The sequence below is a fragment of the Camelus bactrianus genome, chromosome 7 (assembly GCF_048773025.1).
Source record: "Camelus bactrianus isolate YW-2024 breed Bactrian camel chromosome 7, ASM4877302v1, whole genome shotgun sequence".
Classification (NCBI taxonomy): domain Eukaryota; kingdom Metazoa; phylum Chordata; class Mammalia; order Artiodactyla; family Camelidae; genus Camelus; species Camelus bactrianus.
This window is the reverse complement of record NC_133545.1, coordinates 59,822,882-59,840,105: the sequence shown is the minus strand read 5'-3', so window position 1 is coordinate 59,840,105 and position 17,224 is coordinate 59,822,882. Positions and strand designations below refer to the sequence as shown.

At 35.7% G+C, this 17,224-nt stretch overlaps 1 protein-coding gene across 3 annotated transcripts in view; it reads left to right on the top strand.

Moving 5' to 3' along the window:
- The window catches only part of DYNC1I1 (dynein cytoplasmic 1 intermediate chain 1), a 377,849-nt gene extending 361,775 nt beyond the window's left edge, over positions 1–16,074 (top strand). For all 3 annotated transcript variants that reach the window (XM_045508648.2, XM_010972445.3, XM_010972429.3), the window contains one exon: positions 15,136–16,074. In XM_045508648.2, the coding sequence (XP_045364604.2) occupies positions 15,136–15,246 (111 nt within the window). In that variant the 3' untranslated portion in view covers positions 15,247–16,074. The remainder of the gene's footprint in view (positions 1–15,135) is intronic.
- The last annotated feature ends 1,150 nt before the right edge of the window (positions 16,075–17,224 follow it).

Sequence of the window (17,224 nt, the reverse complement as noted above, 5' to 3'; positions counted from 1 at the left end):
TTTACAAGTCCTTCCTTATGGCATTTCCTTGAGGTAATTATGAGCTATTTCCTTCAAAGTATTTCTCATATTTTTTTTAAATTAATTGACATCATCACCATTAGAAACTTCTGAATATTTTTCCTACCAGAAATGTAAATTGTTTGACAATTATTCTGAACTATTTTCAGGAGGAAAAAGAATCTGTAGTGATGCTCTAGATTTAGCCTTTAATGCCTTGATAGAAACTTGAAGAGATGCTGAAGCTGTGTCATTAACATGCCAATTACTTACCTGGTCCTGGCTTGACACACAGCAGCATACCAGGAAATGTTGCAGTTGTCACTGTAAGAAGGTAAATTTTAGGCCGTTAGCTTTCTGAATGTCAGTAATGTTTAAAAAAAAAAAGATGCCAGTATTCATAGATTTTTACCTAAGAAAACAGGATAATTTTCATCTGTATTTCATAGTCATCATATGCCAAAATAATTGACCACTGTGTCTTTAATCTCTACCGTAGTGCCTGGCACAGAGTTGGTACTCAGTCCATGCTGACTGAATCAGCACTGAACAAAACAGATGCTACTTAGTCAAAGAAAAAAACTGCTGTCATGCCCTTCTAAGAAACATGAGCAAAGATGTTTTTTCTACTTAATGACTAAGGTACTATTGGATTAAGTTTCAGATGCATTTATGCTCGAGCTTCCTTTCTAGCCATTTCTAATCAGAGAGAACCAGGTAAGAAGAGTCGGGACCAGAAGCGGGTAAGGAGGACAGTTCTGTCCAAACACATGCCGTTTGCAGCTGAAGCTGTAAAATGAAGAGTGGTCTTCTTGTTTGTTAGGACACCTGTTTGGTCTTACCTGCAAGTAATTCAAGTGCCAAAAATTATTACTTTAGGTGTGGAAACAGTTTGTGAATATATATTCACACATTCAAGCTAAGATTATACTTAAAGTGCTTCCTGATGGTGACATTTAATTCTAAAAAAGGGGCAGTGCGCAGCTCACATTCTAAATCTAACATTACGATCACTTCGGGTTTTTTTTTTTTTAATAGTCAACTTAGATGAAAAAAGTGTAATAGGATGAAGCAGATACATTTAAATTTCTAGAAGCAGTTGTGTTTTCATGCTGTTCTAATCAAGAATTTGTTGTGTGTGTGCAGTAAAGTGATCTAACGTTTCTATGAAGATTATGGTATTCTAGAGAGGAAAATACTTGGCAGAACAATTTTTTTTAATGAAATTTTCACAGATCAAAAAAGCACCAAGCTATATTAGAATACTGTGAAACCTTCTGTGAGGGGGATTCTGTATTTTAAGGACAAATATAGCACTGTTATTCCCATCTCCATAGAAAGGGGCGTGTGTGCTGACACCTAGAGGGCGCCCCATCTGAAAGCAGCAGAACACACACTCAAGTGTGCGTGGAACATTCTCTAGAGCTGACCACATGCTGGCCCACAAAGCTAGCCTCAGTGAAGTTAAGAAAATTGAAATTGTACCAAGCATCTTCTCTGACCAGAATGCTCTAAAGGTAGAAATCAAGTATAAGAAAAAAATTGTAAACAGGTGGAGGCTAAACTATATCCTACTAAGTAACCAATAGATCACTGCAGAAATCCAAACATACTTTCACACAAATGAAAACACAACAATTCAAAACCTCTGGGACACAGCAAAAGCAGTTCTAAGATGGAATTTTATAGTAATACAAGCCTACCTCAGGAAACCAAAAAAAAACCTCAACCTAACTTTACACCTAAAGCAGCTAGAGAAAGAAACAAAATCCAAAGTTAGTAGAAGAAAAGAAATCCTAAAGATTAGAACAGAAATGACTGAAAAGGTAACATTGATAAACCTTTAGTCAGACTCATCTAGAAAAAAAGTGAGGGCACAAATTAACAAAATCAGCAGTGAAAAAGGAGAACTCATCAATGAATTCGGTAATGTTGCAGGATACAAAATATACAGAAATCAGTTGCATTTCTATACACTAACAACAAAATAGCAGAAAAAGAAATTAAGGAAACAATACCATTCACTGTCGTACCAAAAAGAATAAAATATCTTGGAAATAAACTTACCCAAGGAAGCAAAAGACCTGTACTCTGAAAACTGTAAGACACTGATGAAAGAAATTGAAGATGACATAAACAAATGGAAAGATATATCATGTTCTGGGATTGGAAGAATCAAAACTGGTAAAATGGCCATACTACCCAAGGCAGTCTATAGAGTCAGTGTAATCCCCATTAAATTATCAATGACATTTTTCACAGAGCTGAAACAAAAAATGTTAAAATTTGTATGGAGGGAAGCGTACATAGAATCTAAAGTGTCCCAGGTCCAAAGGCAGAGGCAGTGATTTCATAGGAACCGGGGCCAGGCCTGCCTGCTGGTTTTGGAGGCCCACCGGGGATGTAGGTGACAGTTGCAGCTCACCCAGAGGACATAAAAGCTGGTGGCAGACATTCTGGAAGTGTTAATCTACATGAGCTTGCCGGAGGCCAACATCTTGATTGGGTCATTAGCACCAAGACCCAGCCCTACCCAACAGCCTGCAGGGAAGCCTCAGGCCAAACAACATACAAGGTGGGAACACAGCCCCACCCATCAGCAGACTTCCAAAGCCACAAAGGCCTTTCGACAGGCCCTACCCACCAGGGGTCAGGACCAAGTTTCACCCAGCAGTGGGCAGGCACCAGCTCCTCCTGCCAGGAAACCTGCATAAGCCTCTAGTCCAGCCTCATCCACCAGGGGGTGGATACCAGAAATAAAAAAACAACAATCCCAGAGCCTGTGAAAAATCCTCAAATACAGGCCAGACTCTACATTAGGACCTGCTGGACCCTAGCCCTTGGGTGACAAAAGAGTAGTGTATTGCTGAGACGCATGGGATGTCTCCCACAGAGAGCCTCCTTTCCAAGGTCAAGAAACCTAACTAAGCTACCTAAAAATACAAATAGAAAGATAAACAATATGAGCCAGCAGAGGAATATCTCCCAGGCCAAGGCACAAGATAAAATCCCAGAGGAAGAAATAAGTGATGAGGAGATAGGCAATTTATCTGAGAAAGAGTTTAAAGTAATGATGGCCAAGATGTTCAGAGAACTCAAGAGGAGTATAGATGCACAGAGTGAAGTTTTTAGCAAGAAGCTGGAAAATATAAATAATATCCAGAGTTAAAGAATAAAATCACTGAAATGAACAACACGAGCAAGAATAGACTAAATGAGACAGAAGAACGGATCAGTGAGCTAGAAGACAGATTACTGGAAATCAGTACTTCAGAACAGAAAAAAGAATGGACAGAAATGAGGATAGTTTTAAGAGAACTCTAGGACAACATGAAGTGCACTAATATTCCCATTATAGGGGTCCCAGAAAGAAGAGAGAGAGAAAGGACCTGAGAAAATTTGGCGTGAGATAATAACTGGAAACGTACCCAACTTGGGAAAGGAAACAGTCACCCAAGTCCAGGAAGCACAGAGAGTTCCACACAGGATCAGCCCAAAGAGGAACCCACCAAGGCACACAGTCGTCAAATTGACAAAAATTAAGGATAAGGAGAAAATGTTACAATTAGCAAGAGAAAAGCAACAAATAACATACAAGGGAACTCCCATAAGGTTATCAGCTGATTTTTCAGCAGAAACTCTACAGGCCAGAAGGGAGTGGCAAGATATATTTAAAGTGACGAAAGGGAAAATTCTACAACCAAGATTACTCTATCCAGCAAGGCTCTCATTCAGACTTGATGGAGAAATCAGAAGCTTCACAGATAAACAAAAGCTAAAAGAATTCCGCACCACCAAACCAGCTTTACAACAAATATTAAAGGAACTTCTCTAGTCATCAAACCATAAGAAAAGAGAACAAAAAGAAAAACGATTAAAAAAAAGACCTACAAAAGATTGCTTTGGGAGTTCAGGGTCTTTTATGGTTCCATATAAATTCTGGAATTTCTGTGAAAAATATTATGAGTACTTTGGATGTGTAGCTTGCTTTGGGTAGCACAGCCATTTTGATAATGTTGATTCTTCCATTCCAAGAGCACAAGATATCTTTCCATTTCTTTGTATCATCTTCAATTTCCTTCATCAGTGTTTTACAGTTTTCAGAGTATAGGTAACCTCCTTGGTTAAGTTTATTTGTAGGTATTTTATTCTGTTGGATGCAATGGAAATGTTTATGCCAGTTATAAAATTCCAGTTTTTGAAGTGGAAAAAAAAAGTGAATAAAGGGCTGCAAATGGCAAAATATCCTTCTTATATATGCTACATCTTCTTTACCCATTCATCTACTGATGTGCACTTATGATGCTTCCATATCTTGGCAATTATAAATAATGTTGCTGTTAATGGCAGGGTGTATGTATCTTTTTGAATTCTTATTTTGTGGCTTGCCTTATTCCTTTAATAACTATGTAAGTTTAAAAAGCTAAAGCTCTAAACGTTCTTACAAACAATGAACAGTCTATATGTAAATTTTAAAATGTGGTACCTTGTGTATATGTATATATATATAATTATATAATGCAATACATTATATATGTGCAAACAGTAACAATTTCACCTAATAAAAATGAAAACTGAAAAAACACACACAAAAAAGAATCCAACTCTGCACAACAATGTGAACTTAGTACAGTTAAGATGGTAACTATTTTTCAGTGATGTGCAGCTGATTTACAGTGTTAGTTTCAGTTGTAAAGTAATTCAGTCATACATACATACACACACATTTTCAGATTATTTTCCATTATAGCTTGCTTAAAGAAATTGAATATAGTTTCCTGTGCTATACAGTAGGTCCTTGTTGTTTATTATTTTATGTATAGTAGTGTGTATCTGTTAATCCCTAACTCCTAATGTATCTCTACCCCTCTTTCCCCTTAGGTAACCATAGTTTGTTTTCTATGTCTGTGAGTCTATTTCTGGTTAGTATCTTTTTAAAATATGTATCTGTGTTTTTTAGATCCACTATAAGTATATCATATGGTATTTGTCTTTCTCTGTCTGACTTATTTAACTTAATATGATAGTATCTAGGTCTAAGATGGTAAATTTTATGCTATGTATTTCTTTTACCACAATTACATTTTTTAATTTTAAGAAAAGAATCTATCTCTTTTTCATTAAGCCAAACATTAAAAACATTTACAGAAAATACAGAACAATGCCACTCTTCTCCCTGATCTTTTGTTTTGGGAAATATAGCTATTTTTGTTAAAATGTTTTGTATATATAAATGTGAGTTATTACTATTAATTTTAAAATAATAGTTTAAAAAAGTAATATATATTTTTAAATTTGTTTAAAAAAACTTTGTATGGAAACACAAAAGACCCTGAATAGCCAAAACAATTTTGAAAAAGAAGAACAGAGCTGGGAGAATTATGCTTCATACTACCCTACAAAGCTACAGTAGTTAACACAGTGTGGTACTAGCACAAAAACAGACAGATCAATGGAAAAGGATAGAAGTCCAGAAATAAACCCACACACTTACAGTCAGTCTACCAGAAAGGAGGCAAGAATATACAATGGAGAAAAGACTATCTCTTCAATAAGTAGTGCTAGGGAAACTAGACAGCTACCTGTATAAGACTGAAATTAGAACATTCTTTAACACCATATACAAAAATAAACTAAAAATGGATTAAAGACTTAAATATAAGACTGAATACTCAAACTCCAAAAGGAAAAGATATGCAGAACATGCTTGGACATAAATCATAGCAATAGATTATCTGAACCAGCTCCTGGAGTAATGGAAATAAAAGCAAAAATAAATGATCTAATTAAACTTAAAAGGTTTTGCACAGCTAAGAATACCATCAACAAAATGAAAAGACAGCCTGCAGACTGGGAGAAAATATTTGCAAATGATGCAACCAACAAGGGAATAATTTCCAAAATACACAAATAGCTCATACACCTTAATATTAAAAAAAAACAAGCAACCAAATCCAAAAATGGGCAGAAGACCTAAATACACATCTCTCCACAGAAGACAGACAGGTGGCCAACAAGCACATGAAAAGATGCTCAACATCATTAAGTGTTAGAGAAATGCAAATCAGAACTACAATGAGATACTACCTCACGTCAGCCAGAATAGCCATCATTAAAAAGTCTACAAACAATAAATGCTGGAGAGGGTGTGTATAAAAGGGAGCCCTCCTACACTGCTGGTGGGAATGTAGTTTGGTGCAGCCATTATGGAAAACAGTATGGAGATTCCTCAAAAGACTAAAAATAGACTCACCATATGCTCTAGCAGTTCTACTCCTGGGCATAGATCAAGAGGAAAAAATAATTCAAAAAGACACATGCACCCCAGTGTTCACAGCAGCACTGTTTACAGTAGCCAAGACATGGAAACAATTTAAATGTGCATCAACAGATGACTGGATGAAGAAGATGTGTGTGTGTGTGTGTATTTACATGCAATACATTATACACACACACACACACACACAGTGGAGTACTACTCAGCCATAAAAATCAAATAATGCCATTTGCAGCAACATGTATGGACCTGGAGATCATGATTCTAAGTGAAAGAAGCTAGAAGGAGAAAGAAAAATGCCATATGATATTGCTTATATGTGGAATCTTAAAAAAGATAAAAATGAACTATTATTTATAACTTAGATTTTCAATTTCTTGAATATGTATAAGCATATTTGACTGTCCTTTATGACTGGATTACTGCATTCTGTTGATTCTTATTTTGCAATTGGCTTTATTCCTTTGATAACTATGTGAGTTTAAAAAGCTAAAGTTCTAAACTGTTTTTAGAAACAATGAATATTACATATGTGTATATTTTAAAATGCTTTTATCTCTCAATAAGTTGCACTACCTAGAGTAAACTTTGTTTACACCCCCCCAAAAAAGAAAGAAAGAAAAGGTCATATGTTGCTCTTTAGGGTGTTTTTATCACAAACATTTAAATTTGATAAAATTTATTTTAGATTACTATACATAAATCTGTTGAATTTCTTTACACTAACAATGAAATACCAGGTCAAGAAAGTAAAAAATCAATCCCACTTAAAATCATGTCAAAAAAAAGAGAATACCAGGAATAAACTTACCCAAGGTAAAAGACCTTTATGCTGAAAACTATAAAATATTGATAAAGGAAATTAAAGATGATTCAAAGAAATGGAAAGATATTCCATGCTCTTGGATTGTAAGAATTAATATTGTTAAAATGGGCAAGCCACCCAAAGCAATCTACAGCTTTAATGCAATTCCTATCAAGATACCCATGACATTTTTCACAGAACTAGAATAATCCTAAAATCATATAGAACCACCAAAGACTCAGAATTGCCAAAGCAATCTTGGAGAAAAAGAACAAAGCTAGAGGCATAACTCTTCCAGACTACACTATAAAGCTACAGTGATCAGAAACAGCATGGTTTTGGCACCAAAACAGACATTATAGATCAACAGAACAGAATAGAAGGCCCAGAAATTAACTGATGCACCTATGGTCAATTAAATTAATCTACAACAACAGAGGCAAGAATACACAACGTAGAAGAGAAAAATCTCTTCAAAAAATGGTGTTGGGAAAGCTGGACAACTGCATGTAAATCAATGAAGCTAGAACACTCCCTCACATCATACACAAAAATAAACTCAAAATGGCTTACAGACTTAATAAGACATGACATCATTACACTCCTATAAGAGAACATAGGCAAAACATTCTCTGACATAAGTCATAGCATTATTTTCTTAGGTGAGTCTCCCAAGGCAAAAGAAATTAAGGAAAACAAATGGGACCTAATCACACTTAAAAACTTTTGCACAGCAAAGGAAACCATCAACAAAATGAAAGACAATCTATGGAATGGCAGAAAATATTTGCAAACAATGTGAATGACAAGGGGTTAATATCCAAATTATATGAACAGATCATACAACTCAATCAAAAAAATAACCCAGTCAAAAAATGGGCAGAACCGTCAACAGACATTTCTCCAAAGACACAGATGGCCAACAGGCACATGAAAAGATGTTCAGCATAGCTAATCATTACAGAAATGCAAATCAAAACCACAATGAGCTCCACCTCACACTGGTCAAAATGGCTGTCATTAAAAAGCCTACAAATAATAAATGCTGGAGAGGGGTAAGGAGAAAAAGAAACCCTCCTAAACTGTTGGTGGGAATGTAATTTGTTGGAAAACAATATGGAGGTTCCTTAAAAAACTAAAAATAGAGGAACCACAGGATCTAGCAGTCCTACTCCTGGGTGTTTATCCAGAAAAGACAAAAATTCTCATTCCAAAAGATACATGCACTCCATATTCATAACAGCACTATTTACAATAACCAAGACAGGGAAGCAACCCAGATCCCCATAAACAGACGACTAGATTAAGATGAGGGGCATATAGCCATTATGGAAGACAGTATGGGGATTTGTTTAAAAACTAAAAATAGACTTACCTTATGATCCAGCAATCCCATGTCTGGGTATATATCCAGTGGGAACTCTAATTCAAACAGATACATGCACCTCAATGTTCACAGAAGCACTATTTACAATAGCCAAAACAGGGAAGCAACCCAAATCCCCATAAATAGATGACTGGATTAAGATATGGTGCATATAGCCATCATGAAAGACAGTATGGAGATTCCTTAAAAAACTAAAAACAGACTTACCATATGTTCCAGCAATCCTACTCCTGGGCATATATATCCAGACGGAACTCTACTTTGAAAAGATACATGCACCCCAACGTTAACAGCAGCACTATATACAATAGCCTAGACATGGAAGCAACCTAAATGTCCATCAATAGATGACTGGATAAAGAATCTGTGGTATATTTATACAATGGAATGCTACTCAGCCATAAGAAAGAATAAAACAATGCCATTACAGCAACATGGATGGACCTGGAGATCATTATGCTAAGTGAAGTAAGCCAGAAAGAGAAAGAAAAATGCCATATGATATCACTTATGTGTGGAATCTTAAAAAAAAAAAAAGGACACTATGAACTCATCTACAAAACAGAAACACTCCCAGACATAGTAAACAATCGTATGGTTACTAGAGAAAGAGGTGGGAAGGGATAAATTTGGGTGTTTGAGATTTAAAATTGTTAGCCATTATATATAAAAATAGATTTTTAAAGTTTCTTCTGTATAGCACAGGGAACTACATTCAATATCTTGTAATAACCTTTAATGAAAAAGAATATGAAAACAAATGTATGTATGTATAAGCATGACTGGGGCATTGTCCTATACATCAGAAATTGACACATTGTAACTGACTGTACTTCAATTAAAAAAAAAATATGGGCAGAAGACCTAAACAGCAATTCTCCAGTGAAGACATACAAATGACCAATAGGCACATGAAAAAATGCTCAATATCACTAATTATCAGAGAAATGCAAATCAAAACTACAATGAGGTATCATCTGACACCAGCCAGAATAGACATCATTCAAAAGTCCATGAACTAAAAATGCTGGAGAGGGTGTGGAGAAAAGGGAACTCTCCTACACTGCTGGTGGGAATGCAGTTTGGTGCAGCTGTTATGGAAAACAGTATGGAGACTCCTCAAAAGACTGAAAATAGACTTACCGTATGATCCAGCAATCCCACTCCTGGGCATACATATCCAGAGAGAACCTTAATTCAAAAAGATACATGCACCCCAACGTGCATAGCAGCACTATTTTCAATAGCCAAGACATGTAAGCAACCTAAATGTCCATTGACAGATGTCTGGATAAAGAAGTTGTGGTATATTTATACAATGGAATACTACCCAGCCATAAAAAGAGTATAATAATGCCATTTGCAGCAACATGGATGGACCTGGAGATTGTCATTCTAAGTAAAGTAAGCCAGAAAGAGAAGGAAAAATACCATATGATATCACTTATATGTGGAATCAAAAAAGAAAAAGACAAATACACTTATTTTCAAAGCAGAAACAGACTCACAGACGTAGTACACAATCATGGTTACCAGGGAAAGGGGGTGGGAAGGGATAAATTTGGGAGTTTGAGATTTGCAAATATTAGCCACATATATAAAAATAGATTTTAAAAAGTTTCAATAAGCATTAATGAAAAAGAATATGAAAGCAAATATATGTAGGTATATGCATAACTTGGACATTGTGCTGTACACCAGAAACTATACATTGTAACTGACTGTACTTCACCAACAACAAAAATTTTTTTAAATGTGGAATCAGAAAGGAGTGAAATTGATTTTGAAAAACAGCCATTTGATCTAAATGAGCAGGAATGCTTCACAGAGTGATACGTAATTGAACCTTCTACAACTGCATGTGTTATCTTCTTAAAATGACTACAAGCTTATAAAATAAATGGTGATGCTTTTTAGGGAAAAAAAAGATGTGGTGCATATATGCAATGGAATATTATTCAGCCATAAAAAAGAATAAAATACTGCTATTTTCAGCAAAATGGATGGACCTAGAGAATATTATGCTTAGGAATAAAATAGGTCAGACAGAGAAGGACAAATACTATATATCACTTATATGTGGAATCTAAAAAGTAATACAAATGACTGTATATACAAAACAGAAACAGGCTCACATATGGAGAAAACAAATGTATGGTTATCAAAGGGGAAAGGGGGGAGGGATAAATTAGGAGCATGGGATTAACAGATTCAAACTACTGTACATAAAAAAAGTAAGCAACAAAGGTTCACTGTAGAGCACAGGGAACTATTTTCAGTACCTTGTAATAACCTATAATGGAAAATAACCTGAAAAAATACATATAATCAAAACAGCATGGCATTGGTACAAAAACAAACATACGGATCAATGAAACAGAACAGAGAGACCAGAAATAAACCGACAAACTTTTGATCAATTAATCTTTGGCAAAGGAGGCAAGAATATACAATGGAGTAAAGACAGTCTCTTCAGCAAATGGTGTTGGGAAAACTGGACAGCTACATGTAATTCAATGAAATTAGAACACTCCCTCACACCATACACAGAAATAAACTCAAAATGGTTTAAAGACTTAAATATAAGACAAGACACTATAAACCTCTCAGAAGAAAACACAGGCAAACGTTATCTGACATAAATCTTAGCAATGTACTTCTAGGGCAGTCTACCCAGGCAATAGAAATAAAAGCAGAAGTAAACAAATGGGACCTAATTAAACTTATATGCTTTTGCACAGCAAGGGAAACCATAAACAAAACAAAAAGACAACCTAGGAAATGGGAGAAAAAATTGGCAAAAGGTGAGACTGACAAGGGCTTAATTTCCAGAATATATAAACAGCTCATACAAATTAATAAGAAAAAAATAACACAATCCAAAAATGGACAGAAGACCTAAATAAGCAATTCTCCAATGAAGACAGATGACCAACAGGCACATGAAAAAATACTCAATATTGCTAATTATCAGAGAAATGCAAATCAAAACTACAATGAGGTATTACCTGACACCAGTCAGAATGGCCATCATTCAGAAGTCCACAAATGATAAATACTGGAGAGGCTGTGGAGAAAAGGGAACCCTCCTACACTGTTGGTAGGAATGTAGTTTGGTGCAGCCGTTATGGAAAACAGTATGGAGATTCCTCAAAAGACTGCAAATAGACTTACCATATGATCCATCAGTCCCACTTCTGGGTATATATGTGGAGGGAAATCTAATTTGAAAATATACATGAACCCCAATGTTCAAGCAACACTATTTACAATAATCAAGACAGGGAAGCAACCCAGATCCCAATAACAGATGATTGGATTAAGATGTAGTTCATATAGCCATCATGGAAGACAGTTTGGAGACTGATTAAAAAACTAAAAATAGACTTACGGTATGATCCAGCAATCCCACTCCTGGGCATACATATCCAGAGAGAACCTTAATTCAAAAAGATACATGCACCCCAACGTACACAGCAGCACTATTTTCAATAGCCAAGACATGGAAGCAACCTAAATGTCCATTGACAGATGTCTGGATAAAGAAGTTGTGGTATATTTATACAATGGAATACTACCCAGCCATAAAGAGTATAATAATGCCATTTGCAGCAACATGGATGGACCTGGAGATTGTCATGCTAAGTGAAGAAAGCCAGAAAGAGAGAGAAAAATACATATGATATCACTTATATGTGGAACCTAAAAAATATCTTGTAGTAACTAACAGTGAAAAAGAATACGAGAACAAATAAATGTATGTTCATATATGACTGAAGCATTGTGCTGTACACCAGAAATTGACACAACATTGTAAACTGACTATACTTCAATAAAAATACATATTAAAAAAAGGGCTTAGTCTGCTGGACACCTGAAACCAACAAGTCTTATAAATCAACAACAGTTCACTTAAAAAAAACTCAGCTATTGCTGAAACCTACTTATAAAACCCTCTAAATTTAATGTTTTATAGGGAAAGTATTAAAATTACTACTTCCATTTCTTTAAGGATAATGAGACTTCAAAAATTCATTTTTGAAAATTAGATGTGCAGCTTTACATGTCATAAATGATACTCAGTTCTGTCCCCAGTTTTATCTGGACACATTCAAACCTTAATGCTTCATAATCTTTATTAGGGGATTTCTTAACAATCTTGCTATTGCCATTACCATTACGTGGAACTATGTAAATATATTGACCTGTTTTCTTGGTTTAATATATAATTTCCATACATTGCTTTTAGTAAAACATTACATATGGAATTATATAGTAACTTAAATTCATGCCATTTTAACCAATAATAGAGTGTTATGTTTAGGAGCCAAACCCCTAGAGTATACTGCTTTTATTAGTGAGATTTGCTTTTCCCCAATATTTAATATTATATGAAGTTACATGCTGTTTTAGCTTTAGCTTGATTCTCATCTTGTGTAAGAAAAAGTTACAAACATGTTATCATGATCGGCTTTTGTCTCTTCTTGAGATTTTATTTTGTGGTTCTTTTTGGGAGGACTTGGTCAGGAGTTGAAGAGATAGGAAATAATGGACCTGTTCTTTCATAGAAATATGTTACCAACCCTTTGCTACTTATACTTTTTGTTAGCTCTTTTGTACCATTTATTTTGAGGGCTTCATTTCCCCAGACCGGTATTTTCTAAAATCGAAGAGAAAAGTGAAGAATAGTGGAACGCAGATAGGAAAAGAGCTCGAAGTAGACAAAATGGACTCGGCAAAGGGGTAACAGTGCTATCTAACAATATGGTGAACTTGTGTCATTATCTGAAAAGAAATTTGGATTCATTTCAATAACTAAGGAAGTATTTAACCATTCAGAACTCATTCATATGACTAAGTGAGAATTCTTGTTAGTACTTCATTTCTCAAAATAAGAAATACCAAATAAGAAAGTAAGAATACCAAAATAAGTTGTTAAACAACTTACTTCCCCCACCTGTATATAATTTTCAGAATTTTTTAAATGGAAGTAGTCAGTTACAATGTATCAATCTCTGGTTTACGGCACAATGTCCCAGTCATACATACACATACATGTATTTATTTTCATATTCTTTTTCATATTCTGCTATACAGAAGAAATTTGTTTTTTAATCTGTTTTTATATATAGTAGTTAATATGTGCAAATCTCAAATTCTTGAAACATTTAACCTTAGTACCAGAATGCTAACTGAAGAACATACTTTGTAGCATGATGACGCTGCTGTCCAGTAAGTTATCTTGGAGAGACAGTATCTGAGAATATTATCCCTGTAAGAAAAATTTAAAGTTCTAATTGTTTGGCTCTCTATATAAGAAATTTTTCAGCTGTAAGAGTGATCTCAAAGTTTAGGTTTATTTGCTTTTTTATTTTTGAGAATGTATATTGATAAGGATGAATGCATATTATTAATGTTTATGGAATATGTGGATAGCATGTTGTAGCACTAGTATCTACAGATGGATGTCGGGTAATCCTCCAAGAAAATGGCTCTACAGTCTAAATAAATTTTATTCTGTATGAAAACCATTCAGACTTCTGCTTGATCCTGCTTCTCATCTTCAAATAATTCACTTTTCTATTCCAAACCCTTGCATGATGTTTTTAAGCAATTCATTTTTGGATACTATCTAGAGAAATCATTATCCTTTAAATCAGCTAACAAAAATTCACACACACAGTTTGTGTCAGGTGGGGTTAATTTTCTCCTCACCAAATTGTGCACGGAAGAAGACATTTAGGGAATTTTATAAATCCTCCCTTCTTCCCTTTTGGTGAGTCAGTACAGCATACTGGCTAAAGATGCAGATATTGGAACCAGATGACATTGGCACTGGTATTTGCTACCTATGCAACCTTGGCAAGATGATTTTCTGTGCCTTAATTTCTTCTATAAAATGGAAATGCGATTATCCTGCATAGGATTGCTGTGAGGAATGAGTATAATACATGTAAAGTACTTAGAGCAGAAGTCTTGGTAAATAGTAGTTACTATTACTGTTATTCATAGGCATAATCATATACTGTCTTGCTGGAGAAGCCAAAGCACCATATCACAGTAGTAAAATTTCTTTGAAGATGTAAGCTATACTTTTGTCATATATAGGCACATTAGCAACACTTAAAAAAAAAGGATCAATATCATTGACTTAGAAAGACAATACCACAGTTATTTAAAATTCCTCTTATATTTTTTAAAAAATGGAGATACTAGGGATTGAACCCAAGATCTTGTGCGTGCTAAGCATATTCTCGACCACTGAACTATTACCCTCCCCCTAAATACCATACTTTTCCTTTTTTTTTTTCTTTCAAAGTCCTAGTCAATAATGCAGTATTTATTTGCTGTGTTCACTGTAAGTCTGGTGATGAATTTTCAACAGTGAAGGTCCTTTAACATGGCTACTGCAATTGCATAGTTTACATAAGTTTTAAATGTTTTATAAATTCCACAAGTGATTTTGCTTCTAACAGTGACATTATTCCGTTAAAGTGTCAGTTTAAGAGCATTACTTCAGGGATCTAAATGATTCAAGGCAGAATATCTGGCTTCCTTTACATTCCAAGGGGGTGTGTCCATTTTAGGAGGAATAGTCATGCAGGCTTCAAGACTTCAGTCGTAAAAGGTATCTTGTTCACCATTTTCCACTAATTTGCTTTGCAGCTTGCAGTTCCCCACAATGATGAGTGGACCCGATTTGCCAGGACCCTCGTGGAGATTCGCGCTAACAGAGCTGACAGCGAGGAGGAAGGCACCGTCGAGTTGTCAGCCTAGTGGAAATGAGATGCCCCCACCTTGACCTTCCAGAGCTCAGCACCTGCAGTCGTCAAACCTGCTCGTATTCAGTGTCCACTCAGTATCAGTGCTGCCGTGACATTTTGGGTGCCATGTTGTGCCAGTTTTGCTCCAAGTATTCCAGATGTATCCCACCCTACTGTCTGCTGACCTGAAATTCACCAGAGCATTTCTGTCTTTATATTTCTGTCTCAAAAATGGGGGTGGGAGCCTTTACGGGTTTAGTTGTTGCCTTTTAACTACTTAGTAGCTGTATTTAATAGCTGGAAACCTCTGGTTAAGTTTGTGCTTACATGCACTTCTGGCACAGTCCTATTAAATCCGTATGAAGCCGGATATGATTAGGTGCAGATGTGGTGTGCTTCATGCTGCGGCGCAGGGCCAGAGACGTGAGCTGTGGTGTTTTACATGGTGACTCAGACTATGAATGGATTTACTAGAAGAACGTTGCTGCTCCTTAGTTATTGTGGTGTGCTGCATGGAACATATTTATTTGAAAGCATTAAAATAAACGATCCTAGAGCATGTGCATAATGAGAGGACTGCATTGTCTCTCTGCTGCTGTTGAGTTTATATTAAGTTCCAAATAACAATTACAGTATGAAGGTTCCACTGAGGACACGAAATCTTTAGAGGTTTGCTTGCAGTAAATGGAATGAATTTTAATGCCTATTATTTCTAGGTACTTTAACAATATTTCAAATATAGTTGATCACTGATACTTGTCATTCAAGCTAACCTGGTCTGACGAAAGTCTATGGTTCCTAAATATGACACCAGTATTGCCAATAAAATGTTCCAAACGGAGTCTACACCAGTGTGGATAAACCCTTTGCTTGGGAAAAGCCTGATTAAAATTCTGCTGTGACCAGGAGGTAAGGGAGATATGTTAGGGCCATGTTAATGACTGATAATGAATTTACAGGCACCCAACCTAGCTGGACTTAAACCAAGGCTCTTGATTTTATTTTTAAGAAGGAGTGTATGTGGTATTTCTGGAAAGGTCTTTTTTGTCTCCTTCATCAGAGTCACTCTTCCCCAAAGACGTTGGAGGAGAAACAGGTTAAGATGAATAAATGCCAAGTGTTCCATACATTTCATTATTTTTAAATTTACACCAGAAAATTATGTTTATTATTATTGGAATAGGAAATGTGTCTATAAACAACTTTATAGGACTTTTTTTTTCCCCCAAAAGTCATTTCATGCCTAGAGAGAATTAAAATAAATAGAGGTTGAGTCATGAAAAACATTTGAAGACAAGCTTTTTGCTTTTTAAGAAGTTCCACGGTGCTTTGTTGGTACGGATTCCTTGAACTGTGAGATTTCTTTTATTTTTGAAATAACAATATGCTTTTCTCTAAGTGCCAAATGGTGTGTTAATATTGACAGTCTTTGTACACAGTTATTAAATTTTTAAAGATAAAATATGAGTGTCTAAAATAGGTTTAAAAGCAGTCCAATGAAAAGTACTGGGGGAAAAAAAGTTTCTTAGACGTACACTAAAGGACCTAGAAACAAGTCAGTAACTCGTGAGCTGTTAATCTGAATGATTCAATGAGTTAAGGCTGAAAAGTGCAAAGGCCAGAGTCACCTGTAGTAGGCACATGAAGAATTGTAAGAGCTTGTGTGAGTATATATCCCACCATGGTAGCCAGTGTCAAAGACAGTCTCCCACTTCTTGTGTAGTGTTGTCCCATCACCAACCTGGGCTGACCTTGTGAAATGATAGGATATGGGGGAAGTGATGCCATGCAGGGCTCGGGACAAGGTTATAAGAAGACCCACAGCTTCCTCCTGGGTCTTTTGGCACACTCACTCTTAATCCCTGAGCCACTGTGTAAGAAGTACAAATACCCTGAGACCTCTGGGCTGTACAAAGGTCTAAGCTCATCATGGAGTGGCCATGTGGATACAGAGGAAGCCAGCCAGCCGACAGCCACTCAAATCATCCCAG